The sequence below is a fragment of the Festucalex cinctus genome, chromosome 2, assembly GCF_051991245.1.
Source record: "Festucalex cinctus isolate MCC-2025b chromosome 2, RoL_Fcin_1.0, whole genome shotgun sequence".
NCBI lineage: Eukaryota > Metazoa > Chordata > Actinopteri > Syngnathiformes > Syngnathidae > Festucalex > Festucalex cinctus.
The window spans coordinates 20,875,134-20,889,065 of record NC_135412.1 but is presented as its reverse complement, the minus strand read 5'-3'; the positions used below and the strand labels follow the sequence as shown (position 1 = coordinate 20,889,065).

At 37.5% G+C, this 13,932-nt stretch overlaps 1 protein-coding gene across 4 annotated transcripts in view; it reads right to left on the bottom strand.

The window, feature by feature from the left end:
• LOC144014097 (voltage-gated inwardly rectifying potassium channel KCNH7-like) overlaps positions 1-3,298 on the bottom strand; it is a 31,634-nt gene extending 28,336 nt beyond the window's left edge. For all 4 annotated transcript variants that reach the window (XM_077513627.1, XM_077513629.1, XM_077513630.1 and 1 more), the window contains exons 1-2: positions 3,197-3,298; positions 1,383-1,613 (exon numbers count right to left, since the gene is read on the bottom strand). In XM_077513627.1, coding sequence (XP_077369753.1) covers positions 1,383-1,613; positions 3,197-3,272 — 307 coding nt within the window. In that variant the 5' untranslated portion in view covers positions 3,273-3,298. The remainder of the gene's footprint in view (positions 1-1,382; positions 1,614-3,196) is intronic.
• Positions 3,299-13,932: the final 10,634 nt, after the last annotated feature.

The following is a 13,932-nucleotide window of genomic DNA, read 5'->3' as shown; positions in this document are numbered from 1 at the left end:
TAAAAAATTTTGACGTAAACACAGCCACCAGAAAGTGAATGTTGAGGCTTAACTCATTTGATCCCCAAAACGTATATATATGTTCTATTTTAAATACTACCATGCTCCCAAAAATATATTTATACGTTTTTTATGTTGTTTGTTAGTTGTTGTTTTTTTTTTTATTCTAGAGCATACAGAAGGCTTTGATGCAGCCTCTGAACTGAAGAGAAAGCTTGAAGCAATGGTAGTTATTACAAAAACGGCCAGCAGGTGGCAGTTGAGTATAAGAGATCAACCAGGGCCATGTTGCAAAAGGTTCTTTTCCCCACTGTTTGAAACAGATTTGTGAACAATGATGAAACTTAGCTATATTCAAATGCTAATTGCTGCAAAACTGAAACAGATAGAAATATAGTTTTTTTTCCTGTTGAAAGAAGAGACTAATCTTTTTTTTATGGTGGGTTCCATGTTTTTATCGCAATACAACACAATATTCTGTGGGCCTTGCAAAATGAGTCAAAATCCAGTAAAACAGTTGGGAACGAAAGGGGTTGCTTCAGTGAAAATATCTGGGAGTGAATGAGTTAATCAACAGAATAAGTCTCTGAAACTGATCAGAATTGTCATCAAAAAACGTTTCCATCACAATAAAGCTGCCAACTCTTCAACAGCATTATGATGCCGTTTATGTCAGTGAACCACAACTTTCAGTTGTAACGCTGCAACTGACAGAGATGGACGACTCGCTCGACATTCACGCTTCAGCATTTGAGTTACACGCTCGACTCTCAGGACTCACATGGCTGCAAATATGTCCACGAGTACAAGAAGCCACACTAGCGGATGCTGAAGTCCCTTTTAAAAGCTTTAAAGAGGCCAAACATCCAAACTTAGATAGATAGAGAGAAGAGGTGGAATACTCGAAACACATGACTTAACTCGGGAGTGTTAAAGATGATCATATTTGGATGTTTTTTTGTTTGTTTTTTAAAATAAAATCGAGAAAACATAATCGCAACATGCAAGATTTGCAATACAAAAACTCAAACTTCAACTGAAACAATAAAGTAAAAATAATATGGAGGCTGGTTTTAAAACCCAAGTCACGACTTGACTTGCTTGAAATAGACCAACTTGATTTTAATTTTTTAACCACAGTAACTTGAGACTTTCTTACAACTTAAACACTCAGGAAAATGCACTATATAAATACAGGATGTATACCCGTGAACTCCTTCTCAATCTACACCTCTGGGCTTCTGCTAATGTGTGGTGGTGTTTTTTTCCTAAACCCCCAACGCCCCAGCTGTGACTTTTTGAGTACACGATTTCAGACAAACAAAAGTTAAGCACCACATCACATTTCGACCTTTACCCAAAGTTGGTCAAGGTCAACTCACCATCCTTACGCTGGTACATGATTTCCACCTTGCGCTCCTCCGAGCCCAGGAGGGCCTGGGCTACTTGGGTGATGGCGTAGCGGCTTGTGGACTGACCGTGCAGGAAGTCGCACGTGCACGATTTCTGCATCACATCCGGCCGGGAGAAACCGGTCATCTCGCAGAATCCGTCGTTGCAGTAGATGATGGCGCAATTTTGCACACACGCATTGGCGATAATGAATTTCTTATCTGTCAACAAAAAAGTTCAAGGAAATTGTTTGTTAGATTTGGTGCCAAAACAAGTGTTGTCTGACGTTATACTTATGGAGTCAGAGTACCAATACCTTTAAGTTTTGGTATTAAAAATCAATTTTGCTATTGAAGAAACGAAAAAGACTTGTATTGACATTGAAACAATCGGGACTAAAAAATTATTTAACTGAAAAATAAAATCCAGACAAAATTGAATTTTTATGGTGTTTCACTGTTGTGGTTATTAAAGGGGCTGTCTGCCGGTTTCACTCAGGAAAATGCACTTTTTAAATACAGGATTTAAACGAACAAACGACTTCTCAATTTATAGATATGGGCTTTTCATAACGTGTGGGGGGGATTTTGTCCTAAACCCCCACCGCCCCAGCGTGTATTTTGCCATTTTGTGTTTGTTTTGTAAATAGCGGAACGTTTCTGTGGAAAGACAGTGTTTACACCCCTCGAGCCAATCGCAGAGCGAGGGGGTGGCGTGTCGCAAACGGGGCTGGCCGAACGTGTCAGCTGCGTGACGTCACTCCCGCGGCAATTTGAAAGCACGCACGGATTTTTTTTTTTGGTTTTCACTCACTCACTCACAGAAGGTTACATGTGTGAATGAGTGAGTTTAGGACAAAATCATTCCCGCACGTTATGAAAAGCCCATATAAATTGAGAAGTAGTTTGTTTGTTTTATTCCTGTATTTAAAAAGTGCATTTTCCTGAGTGAAACCGGCAGACAGCCCCTTTAAATGTTGCATTTTGTCTTTATTTGTTGTATTTTAACTTAAAGCACATTGTGTCTGAAAATGCACGATAAAGCTGCCTTGCCTTGGTTTTTGTAGTGACGCCACTTTGGCTTTTATTTAGTTTAAGTTCCAGTTCTGTTCATCTCATTTTGAAAAACGTGGCTAGTTGTACGGGTGCCCCTTTCAGAAAAAAATTAGACCACATTTTTTTTAGAGCTTATAGTATCTTTTTTAGTGTTGTTTCCCAACCAGCAAACCAATAAATTGTTCTTGGGGTAAATGTAACAAAAAACAAAACAAAAGTGAAAATCATACAGTATGTAGATTCACTACAAATATTGAAGCAGTTTGGAAAATGTAGTGATTATTTTCTACAGCTAATAAATACACCATTTAATAAAGTATCTCATTACACCAATCAAAGTGTCATAAATTTATATAAAAATGTACATTCTAGTCAAGATGATGATATTCGACGATGATAATAACCTAAGAATCATTATTTCCCAATAACAAATGCCAATATCACAACAGAAGCTGTCTTGACTTACAATAAATAAATAAATAAATAAATGGGGTAAAAGAAAGAAAATAATTATGCAGGCTTATGTGAGTTTTCAGAATTGAACTGAAATTAAAACATGTAGCTTGTTCTTGCACCTGTACTGTACTACTGAGTCTGACGGTCCGCTCGAAAAGAGAAGATTTTTGGATGGCGATAATCAACTTAAAGAGCAATATGGGACTCATGCTTTATGTTTATATTAATTTGAGGGGCTCAGCATGCAAGACAGCACATGCAGGACACAAATAGCATACACCGACTGTACTCACTTTGTCCTTCGAATTTACGAATTATTACTCCGAGAAATGTATTATGTGGAGCCACGTGACCCCTGCGGACCGGCATGATTCCCCCAACCCTTTAAAAAAAAAAAAAAAAAAAAAAAAAAAAAAAAAAAATCAGCTCCTTTTGTCACCAGTCAGTCATGGTGGTCAGAAAAAAAGCCCCCCATGACGCACGCTTGACGAGCTTGACTGTTCGCGTGCATGCGCGAGCCAAGCGCGGACAAAAGCGATCTCGCTTCTCATTTCTGAGATCCTCTTTTGTGTCGACACATAACATGCAGGAGCGCGGTGCATTGTTTGTGTGGTAGTGCTGATTTAGAGAGGGGCGGGGGGGGGGGGGGGGGGGGGGGCTATCAGTGATGGATGTCGGAGGCAGTGAGCGGTGGGGGCGTTGTGGTGGTGGTGGTGGGGGGGGCTGGGGGGCGTGTTGGGGGGATAAAAAGTGCTGACAGACACGTGGTAGGCGTGTCTTCTGCCAAGCTTTTTCTTTAATGGCGTTAAAGTCATTCTAATGTAATCATCATCATCATCATCATGTTTTTAAACAAATGAAAATATAGTTCCCAAGTTGTTCAACCCTTACATATTGTTAATTTTCCTTGCAAATGTTGCATGTTCCAATGTGCCAAGACTCAAATTATTAACTACACTCTAAAAAGAGAATTGTTGAACCAATTTGCAATTAAACAGCGAATGGGCTCGTTGCACAAATCCACTACTTCCTGAACTCAACACCAGTCCTTCATTTCCTGTCTTTCGTGAGTGGACAAGCTGATTAATCCAGGTGTGCCTGATCTCAGTAACTACAACAACATTGGCCAGACACACCTGGATTAATCAGTTTGTCCACTCATGAAAGACAGGAACCAAAAACGTGGTATTCAGTTCAGGAAGTAGTCGAGCTGTGCAAAGAGCCCATTGTTGACCAACTTAATAAAATTGCTTCAAGTGAAAACACACGATTGAAGTTAATTCACAATGAATATATTAAGTTTAAAGAACTCATAATTAATTACATTTAATATATTCACGTTGTATTAACTTAAGTTAACTGCCAATCAAGCATGAGACTGTTGCTTAAAACTTACAATTAGGGATGACTCTGGCTTGTTCTGTCTTATCTCTTTTAGTTGTGCCGCCAACAACCCTATGATTACCCTTGATTCACTGAGCTTCTCTTCCTCTTTTGCCTATCCTCCTTACATCTTCACCATCCATGTAACTACCTTGTTTCTCTTGCTCTTATACAGCGGGTGCTTTCTACTCCTGGAGGTGCACCTTCACATTTATCTGCTTGTTACCGACAGCGGTGTTTGGCATGTGTCTCAGCATCGTCATTATTGCTGTCATCATAGGCAGGGTTATTATAATTTTGGAATTTTTCATTTTAGTTTGTTTTTATTTCGTTTTGAGTTTTGTTTTTTGAAATTTATAATTAGTTTTCAGGGTGGTTCTGTATAGTTTTAGTTGTTTAATAAATGCTTAGTTTTAGTTTAGTTTTAGTTAGTTTCAGTATTATTTTTATTATTATTATTATTGTTTTTTAAATGTGTATTAGTTGTAGAGGTGTGCAAAATTTCCGATTCTTAGATTATTCACGATTCGGCCGTGGAACAATCGAGAACGATTCACAAACGTCCAAATTCCGATTATTTAAATATGCCAAGGGAAGCGAAACGAGCGAAAAGTACGCGGAACTGAAACGCAGTAGCGCGCGCGGTCTTCGGGACGCTTAATGGGACGGACCGAGAGTACACATCCACAACTCACGCCTCGAGATTCAAAACAACAACAAGCATGGCTGAGCTGACCAACCCACCTCTTCGTGAGATCAGAGCTGCTCCGAAAAGGCAAACAACTTCAGGCGGAAGTATCAGCTAGCTGGCTGCAGTGCGTCGGTTAGCGTTCTACAGGGCGCCGCGCAGTGATGCGAACGAACGAACAGAAAAGTAGTGGCTGGCGGTAATGGCGTCTGACTTTATTCAGAAAAGAGTATTGTGGTGGAAATGTATCACGCTTTTGAAAACAAAAAGTTTTTAGAAGAAAAACGCTTTATTTCCGAGACCCCAGCCAGCTTGCTGGACTATTTTCTTTTTTATTTTCTTCTCGTCCAACGTCGAACCAGAACGCGTGTCACCGAACGCTGTCAAAAAGAAGTCAGTGCTGATCGCACACACGGGAGGTGAGGATCAAATTGAGATTCATGTTAAAAAAGCCGAACGATCCCTTTAATGTTTACACGTTCATGTTTTCACAAGTTAAAAAGCAGAAAAGCACTTGAGGGTTTTTTTTTTGTACCTCTGAGAAACTTTAATGTTTACATGTTCATCTTTACACAACTTAAAAAGCAGGAAAGCACTTTTTTTTTTTTTTAGGCATTTGTATTGAAGTAGTAGTTCACATTGTCTTTCATTTATATCTCAGTGCACTTTTGAGTGGATAAAAATAATATATTTTTGCTCAATGCTATGTTTTATTCTATTGAAGACTGAATATACTTAAAAGCTGTTGTTACAGAATGAGGACTTGAGTATTTTATTTACTGTTTTGAACTGTTAACTTGATACTGAAATAGTAGTTTATGTAGGCCTGGGAGGACTTTTGTACTATTTTTGTAACTAATGTACGAAACATTAAAAGCACAAAAATACATTGTTTTTTTTTCTGCTGCCTGGGGGGGAAATCAATAATCGTTTTATAATCGAATCGTAGCCTCTGAATCGTAATCGCAATCGAATCGTGAGGTGCCCCAAGATTCCCACCTCTAATTAGTTGTGGGCAATATTTAAAAAAAAAAACACCATGGGAGCAACATCATCTGCTTTTCTATTGTCTGCTGTGTGACACACGTTCAAATGTCCTTCTTCCGGTTAATATCAAAATAAATCTACTTAAAATCACGTTTAAAATCATACCCAAGGGCTCATGTCATAAATTAAATGACCAAAGACTAAAACAAACGTCATTTTTGATACAATTATAGTTAGTTCTAGTTAGTTTTGTAAAAAATAAGATGTAGTTTCAGTAAGTTTTCGTTTTTTTAAAAAGCATTTTCGTTTTTTTTTTATTTCGTTAACAAAATGTTTTTTTAGTTTTAGTTAACTAAAATAACCTTGATGTAATAATGGATATACTGTAATAATAATGTAATAATGAAATAACTTATTATGGTTGTTGATGTGGTCCAATTATACTGTTATTTTCTCTTGGTATCTATCTTCGGTCCTGCTACTCTTTTTCCGTTTCAAACCAACCGCCAGAGGCAGACGGTCACCCCATAGAGATTCTGTTGGAGGTTTCTTCCTTAGAAGGAGTTTTACCCGTCGCCTCCATCGCCAAGCATTTCCTCACGTGGGGTTCAGTTGGTTTTATATACATCTATAATGTAGTACAGTATAAGTGTGGTTCTTGACACGCTCAATGCGTTAAGTGGCTTGAGACAACATCTGTTATGAATTAACTTGCTGACAATTTGCAGTCATGAGTTAGGATGTTTACTGGCAGAAAGTCAGAAAAAGACAACATCAAGGGCCCCTCATTCTCACCTTCCCTTGCGTATGTTCTTGCTATCTTTTGAGAGCTACACAGTAGTTCAGCTCAGCACTCAAGGAAGCTTGGCATTCGGAACCGCTTTGTCTCGTCCGTATGTCACTCTGACAGTTGAAAAGTCTGGCAAGTACAGCCCGCAGATCCTTGTTAATGACCTGCCTTGTCCTTTTCAAGCACCTTTTGAGTAAGATTAGATTAGTTATGGAGTGTGTTCCCATTTTCCCCTTTCATCAAACAACACTTCCCTTGGGTTGAAAATGGACTTGGAAAATGCAAACTCACAGCCAATCGTTCAAAACCTGTTCCCTCGTTTTCCGCTGGGGTTAGGTTCCAAAAAATACCTGCAATAAGTGAAATCCGCAAAGTAGTTAGCTTTGCGTTTTACATTTGTTCTAAATGTTTTAAGGCTCTAAAACCCCTCAACACACAGTTTAGAAATTTCTCTCATTGAGGCATTTACATTTTCTCACATTTCTCTCTTATTTATACATTCTCACTGTTCAAACCTTCATAAATTTCACAAAATAACTACATTAATGTAAAAAAAAATAAAAATGCATGAATAATTTCACTAAACAAAAAAGTGCGCGAAAAGTGAACCGTGTTATAGCGAGGGAACACTGTACAACCATTGACCAAATCAATCTGTACAAAAAAAGGGGGGGAGTGAATCTTTTCGAGAAAGGAAGTTAAAAATAAATAAATACTTAAAATGAGGTGATGTGTGATTTTAGAACTGGGATGTGGCTGTGTTCTGAGCTAAACCAATAACATTAAACCTAATGTAAAATGATTAACGCCGGCCAAAAATATCTGCTTTTCCTGAGCTTGGTTTTTGGATTCCTGTGCCAACACTGACTGCTATTTCAAAATCTTCAGAATTTATTCCTTATTGTCTAAAGCCACGGTTCTGGGTGAATTAAAACAGCCGCAAAGCATGACACTGCCACAATCATGTTTCGCTGTATGTTTTTTTTTTTTTTTTTTTTTTTTTTTTAAGTGATGAACCGTGCTGTATTAACGGCAAAGTTATTTTGTTCCACAATATTTTTCTTTCAACATATTGCTGATTTAAGTCAAATGATAAGAAATGGGAAATTTGAGGCAATTTTTAAAATCATCTAATTAGTCATTGAATGTCATCAGCAATTGTGCTACATCCAAAACTTGTGGCCTTCATCTGATTGAAGAAACCCCCCACCACGCGCCTCTTGTTGATGCTTTTGTTTCGTTTCCACGCAAGCTCCACAGGCTGAAGGAGTCCAGGCGCCTCAGTTGCCATGGAAACTGTTATATACGCTGACCATGAAAACTCCAAAGGAAAATGTACTGATTCTCTTTGGCATCAACTTGTTTGGCCATATTATGTCTAATGCCACTCAGAATTAATAAGGTTCTTGTTTTGAAGCAGGTCAGTGCAGCTGTGGGGCAAACCATTTCATCTCTTGTCACATATTGTCAAAAATCCGCATGGAGAAAATATGAGAAACTATACAAATGATAAACTCTGCACTTGTTTTGTTTTTTTGGCAAGCTATGATCCAAAATATTTCCAGTGCCCGAGGACATGCTAAATCTGTATCCTCATTCGCAGACTCCATTTTTCCTTGACATGACAATCAATTTAGTGGCTGTCTTACAAGGTTAAATTAGCTCACCAATCAAAAGGCTGTATTGATTTATAGATAATGGACATTGAGAGATGTTTCAAATAAGAATAGCGCAAAAAGCTGCTATATTTTCAGGCAACTGACACTCTGTAGCTAAGATAGGATTGTGTTGTAACAAAGCAAAGGTACTGCTCCTCTCCAGAAGTATTGGAACAGTTTGGCCAATTCCTTTACTTTTGTGAACTGATAACATTTAGATTTGATATCAAAAGACAAATATTAGACAAGATTACCATTTCAGCTGTTATTTCCAGGTGTTTCCATCTGCGACTTAGTAGAAATGATGCAATACCAAATCAGAGGCGCTCAAATGTTTTGCAGCAGATAAAATAAATAACTTGGCCAAAGCCAGATTGATAATTGTGATTCACTCATGGGAGTTCTTCACATTATCAATCTGGGACTGCTCCACGGTGATTTGCAATATACAACACTTTGAGCATCTTGTGCACGTTTGTTTTGACCAATCACGGCAATGGATGAAAATGTCGCCTTTGTTCTTGTCTTAGGGAAAAAATAAAATAAAATCAGCACCAACATCTTTACCAGATAAAAATGCACGGAGCGCCTCTCGCTGTTCAACATTCAACAAGGACACGGTGAGTAATGCTACAAGAACAGAACTAATTGTATCCTCCATTGGTCTATTGTTTGTTATCCCCGGGGTCGGCGCTTCCTGATTTCGTCACAGCTGCGTAACGTCACTCCCGCCGCAATTTGAAAGCACGCATGGATTATTTATTTATTTTTTTCACTTACTCACTCACAGAAGCTTACGTGTGTGAATGAGTGAGTGAAGAAAAAAAAATCCGTGCGTGCTTTCAAATTGCCACAGGAGTGACGTCACACAGCCGACACGTTTGTTCGACCCCGTTTGCGACACGCCACCCCCCCCCGATCTGCGATTGGCTGGAGGGGTGTAAACAGAAACGTCCCGCTGAGATTGAGACTGAGAGAAAGTTAAAGTGTGTACATCCTGTATTTAAAAAGTGCATTTTCCTGAGTGAATGCAGTAGAGTGCGCCTTTAATGTACTGCATTAAATTTCTTAAATGTATTTTTACATCGATACATTTCCTCTAAACATCTTTGTTTCTACAAAATAAAGGTTTGTTGACGTAACGGTTGAACCGAAAATCACAAAGTGGAAGCATAATCCTGCCTGGATTGATGAGGCACGGATACTGGTGGGAAAGGTCATAAAAATAAAATGCAGGTAATCAGGACATCTTTATGGCAACAGCATTAGTGCGTCCCTTTTTCCTTGTTGTTCCTTCTGGCTTGCGGCCAGGAGATGCCAAGGTCACTTGATGCTCACACTAACATGGGACTATATGTGCACTTATTTTCCAACACCCAGACCTTCAACTTGACCACTGAAGTAAATAAAACAATCGATTCTCAACTCAACTCAACTTTATTTATAAAGCGCTTTAAGAACAGGCGTTGCTGTATACAAAGTGCTGTACATAAACATCAGTTTTGCAGTAAACAAGAACAAAGCAAACATTTTGAAGTGCGAATACAGTTTTTTTTTAACAAGTAAATACATTTTACATCAGAAGTAGTGAATGAAGAGATAAATAAATACATAAATAAGTAGACATCAAACTCATACACACCTAACACCAAGAACATTCACTTAAAAAAATACTTCCAATACATGAGTTCATTTAATATCAGTAAGTATTAGTGAATGTCAGACATTACATTTCGGTTATGATGCCTCCAAGTTAGAAGAAAAACAAATCTACGTTGCCCTCTGCTGGCAATGCCAAAAGCAAGTGACAAAAGGACTGGAGCAGAAATCATCTGTTCACGGCATTACCAGTAAAGAAATAAATAAAATAATAATAATAATAATAATAATAATAATAATAATAGCTACGAGATTATCCAAGTTTGCTTTTTAATAGCAACTCAGCAGAACAAAAATGGACACATGCAGTGAACTTATCAACTTTCAAACATGCAAATATTTGCATCTTTTAGTCAAGATCCATCATTTCACCAAGCTGACTTCACACCAACTTTATGATTCGCCACAATTTTAGCACATTGTGGGTATCTTAGGTCATTTTGCAAAGTTTAGCAAAAACCGTGAAGAGGAGCCTGTCGCAGCTGACTCTCGGTGCTGCGATAAGCAAGGTAAGCTACACTTTGGACTGCTAACCAGCCAATTGCAGTGCATATAGTCGAGATATTCACACTTATATTCATACCTGTAGACAATTTAAAGTGCAATGAACTTTAAATGCACATTTATTTATTTATTTATTTATTTATTTATTTATTTATTTATTTATTTATTTATTTATTTATTTATTTGGTATATGGGTGAACCTGTGAACAATTTAGAATCTTAATTTTCTAATTATTCTCCCATGTTTGCTTTTGGAATGTGGGAAGAAGCCAGAGTACCCAAGAAAAAAAAGAAAAGAAAATGCACACACACACACAAACCTCGGGGGAACATGTGAATATGAACATGTGCATTTTATATTTTGGCTAAGACATGCGGTACCCACTTTCACCAAAGGAGAGCAGTATTTTTGCATAAATGACCAAATCCAGAACAGAGGTTTTCTTGTCAGCTTCAACAACGTTAATTAGTTGACATCAATAATAATAATAATAATAATAATAATAATAATAATAATTATTATTATTATTATTATTATTATTATTATTATTATTGTTATTATTATTATTAAATTACTTTTTTAACTTTAACGTTTAGTTAATTAGTCTAGAATTAAAAAATATAATTCTGTGACATGGCAGTTTAATAACCCATGTCTTTTCGCAGAGCAGGTGTAGCCAATGTTCCAAGTCTATAACTGAAAGATTATATAGAATGGTGCATTTTCATTTTATCATTTATTCAATACTCGAAATTTAGAATAAGTAATTGTAGTTTTAAATGTGCTGTATATAGATGTTTGTTTTTCATCATAACAAGTGTTCATTGTCATTGTTACACAAAATTCAGAAGAATCATAAAGGTCATCGCTTTTCCCAGCACATCCACTTAATTAACCTTCACACGAAGATTTGCTTTCCCGGTGTGTGGGAGTTTAGATGAGGATCAATAATACATTTATTACTTAGATTTTCTACTGAAGACATGACGAAGATGCAAAAACCATTCAAAATCACGGGCAACTTCACCTATTTTCCAGTCCTTGTTTTCACTCAGAGGGCCACATGTGCCTGTCACGCATGAAAGTTGTGCTGTGTGGTCCAAGGGTCTTCATCTTCTTTATTTGGTCTCACACGTCGAGCCATTCTCAAGAGCCCCTATTGCAAATCAAGTCCAAAAACAAAGGATCACAATTATCAACACAATTAAGAACGTTAATAATAATAATAATAATAACTATTGATGTCAACTAATTAATGTTGTTGAAGCTGACAAGAAAACCTCTGTACTGCCTTTGCCATAACATGTTACAAACATAGAAAGAAAAAGGCAGCTGAAGCTACTTAAAAGAAAAGTATGGACAATGTTGCAGGCATTAAAATCATATTTCAGGGACATAAATATTGCATAGAACACAAAACAATGTCCATACTTTAGTGTCTTGGATGCTTAACATTTTATAACTGGTTGAACTTCTTTTTTTTTTTTTTGGAAGCAATAATCTAAACCAAACACGTCCCATCTTTACTTATAGATAAGACATCCACAAGAATTATAACCCGAATATTAGACAATTCCACTTAAGTTCTCATGCAAAATATCTTGATAAAATGGGAGTGAATTTTCCCGTCAATGACAATGTCAATGCGTCCAGGCTCTGAGGAAGCAAAGCAGTCCCAAACCATTTGATGAGCAATAATTAGCACACAGAAAGTGTCAAGCTATTTACTCATTGGAGATAAGCCACTCTGAAAAGGGTGCAGACGCATAACTCCTGAACGTGAGCAACTCACCTTTTTTAGATTTTTCTTTAAAAAAGTTGGGTCAAATCAAAAACCCACAAAATAACCCAAAATTGGGTTTCTTTGTGGGTTATTAATTTATTTCCCCCCAACTTTCTGTGTTAAATAATTCAAAAAGTTGAGTTTGGTTTATTTTTCACCAAATTATTCAATAGTTATTCAATTTACTAAAAAAAAAAAAAAAAAAAAAAAAAAGAAGGTCAAATAAATACCCCCCCAAAAAAAATAAAAAATCACCACCACCCAAAAAACGAAGAAAAAAAAACAAAACTAATTGGGATGGTTTGAGTTATTATATAATTTGACCCAACATTTTGGATTAAATTACTCAAAATGTTTGTTTGTTTTTTTTTACCAAATTTAAATGGAATGTTCATTTCCCAAAAAGTTTAGCCAAATGAATAACCCACAAAACAAGCACAAAAAAAAAAAAAAATAATAATAATAAAAAATAAAAAAGGATTCGATTATTTCTACTCCGGCATTTATCCATCCATCCATCCATCCATCCATTTTCTTGAACGCTTATTCCTCACAAGGGTCGCGGGGACATTTCAAGTAGATAGCCACTGAGGGATGGAGGCTGTCTCCAGCCCACCACCCCTGGCCAGTCTTTCACAGTTTCACATTCCCATAGTGAGAGATGATAAGTGCCTTATGTCCACCTACACATGACCACAGCTCTGTAAAATTGCATGTATTCAGCTCGTAGTAAGTCGCAGCCCCTCCCGCTCAGTCCGGGATGCTGCAAAGCTGGTCCATGTCTTTGTTTCTTCCAGGCTAGTGTATTGTAACACAGAACATGTCAATATCTCAACCACATGCATTACTGCGCCGTCATGAATCTGTTGAGGATGCAAAACTATGAACACATGCTCCAATACGCTGAACACTTAATTGGCTTCCCATCTGCTTTCATATTAAATACAGACAAAGTGTCAGAAAATTTCCAAATTGGTGTCACGAAAGATATACCTCAAATACCAAAAGTTTTACCCATCAAAGTAATCCCCTTGGAGTGTAACGCATTTCCCCAGTATTCAGTGCCATGTCTTCATGCACTCTTAGCAGGATTTTTCCTGGGATCCTCCGCAGCTTCTTCGAACGCACTAAACGAAGCAATTAACATAATAGGCGGAAAGTGGTAATGGTTCACTCGCCTGACATTGGTTGCAGTTAGTGTGGGTTTAATTCCAAGTTGTGACAATATTGTGCACGGTTGTCTCTCTATGCCGTCTGATCGACTGCTAACCAATCCAGGGTGCAATCTGCCTTTGCCCAAAGTTAGCTGGGATAAGATCCAGCTGCCTGTGACCCTAAACAGGACAAATGGTACAGATGGACAATTAGCTGAACAGGTGAAATTGTACCACTGTAGTATTCAACTAAACAGAAGTTATATGGGGCACAAACAAACAAAAAAGAAAGGACAATGTTCATTTTGTAGCCAAGACATTGATTGCAAATGCCAAAGAAATGTTTTAATGTGTATGACGTTGTTTGCGTGGTAGCATTTTGACCCGTCTTGGTATAATCTCGGTTCTGATGCTCTTCAAAT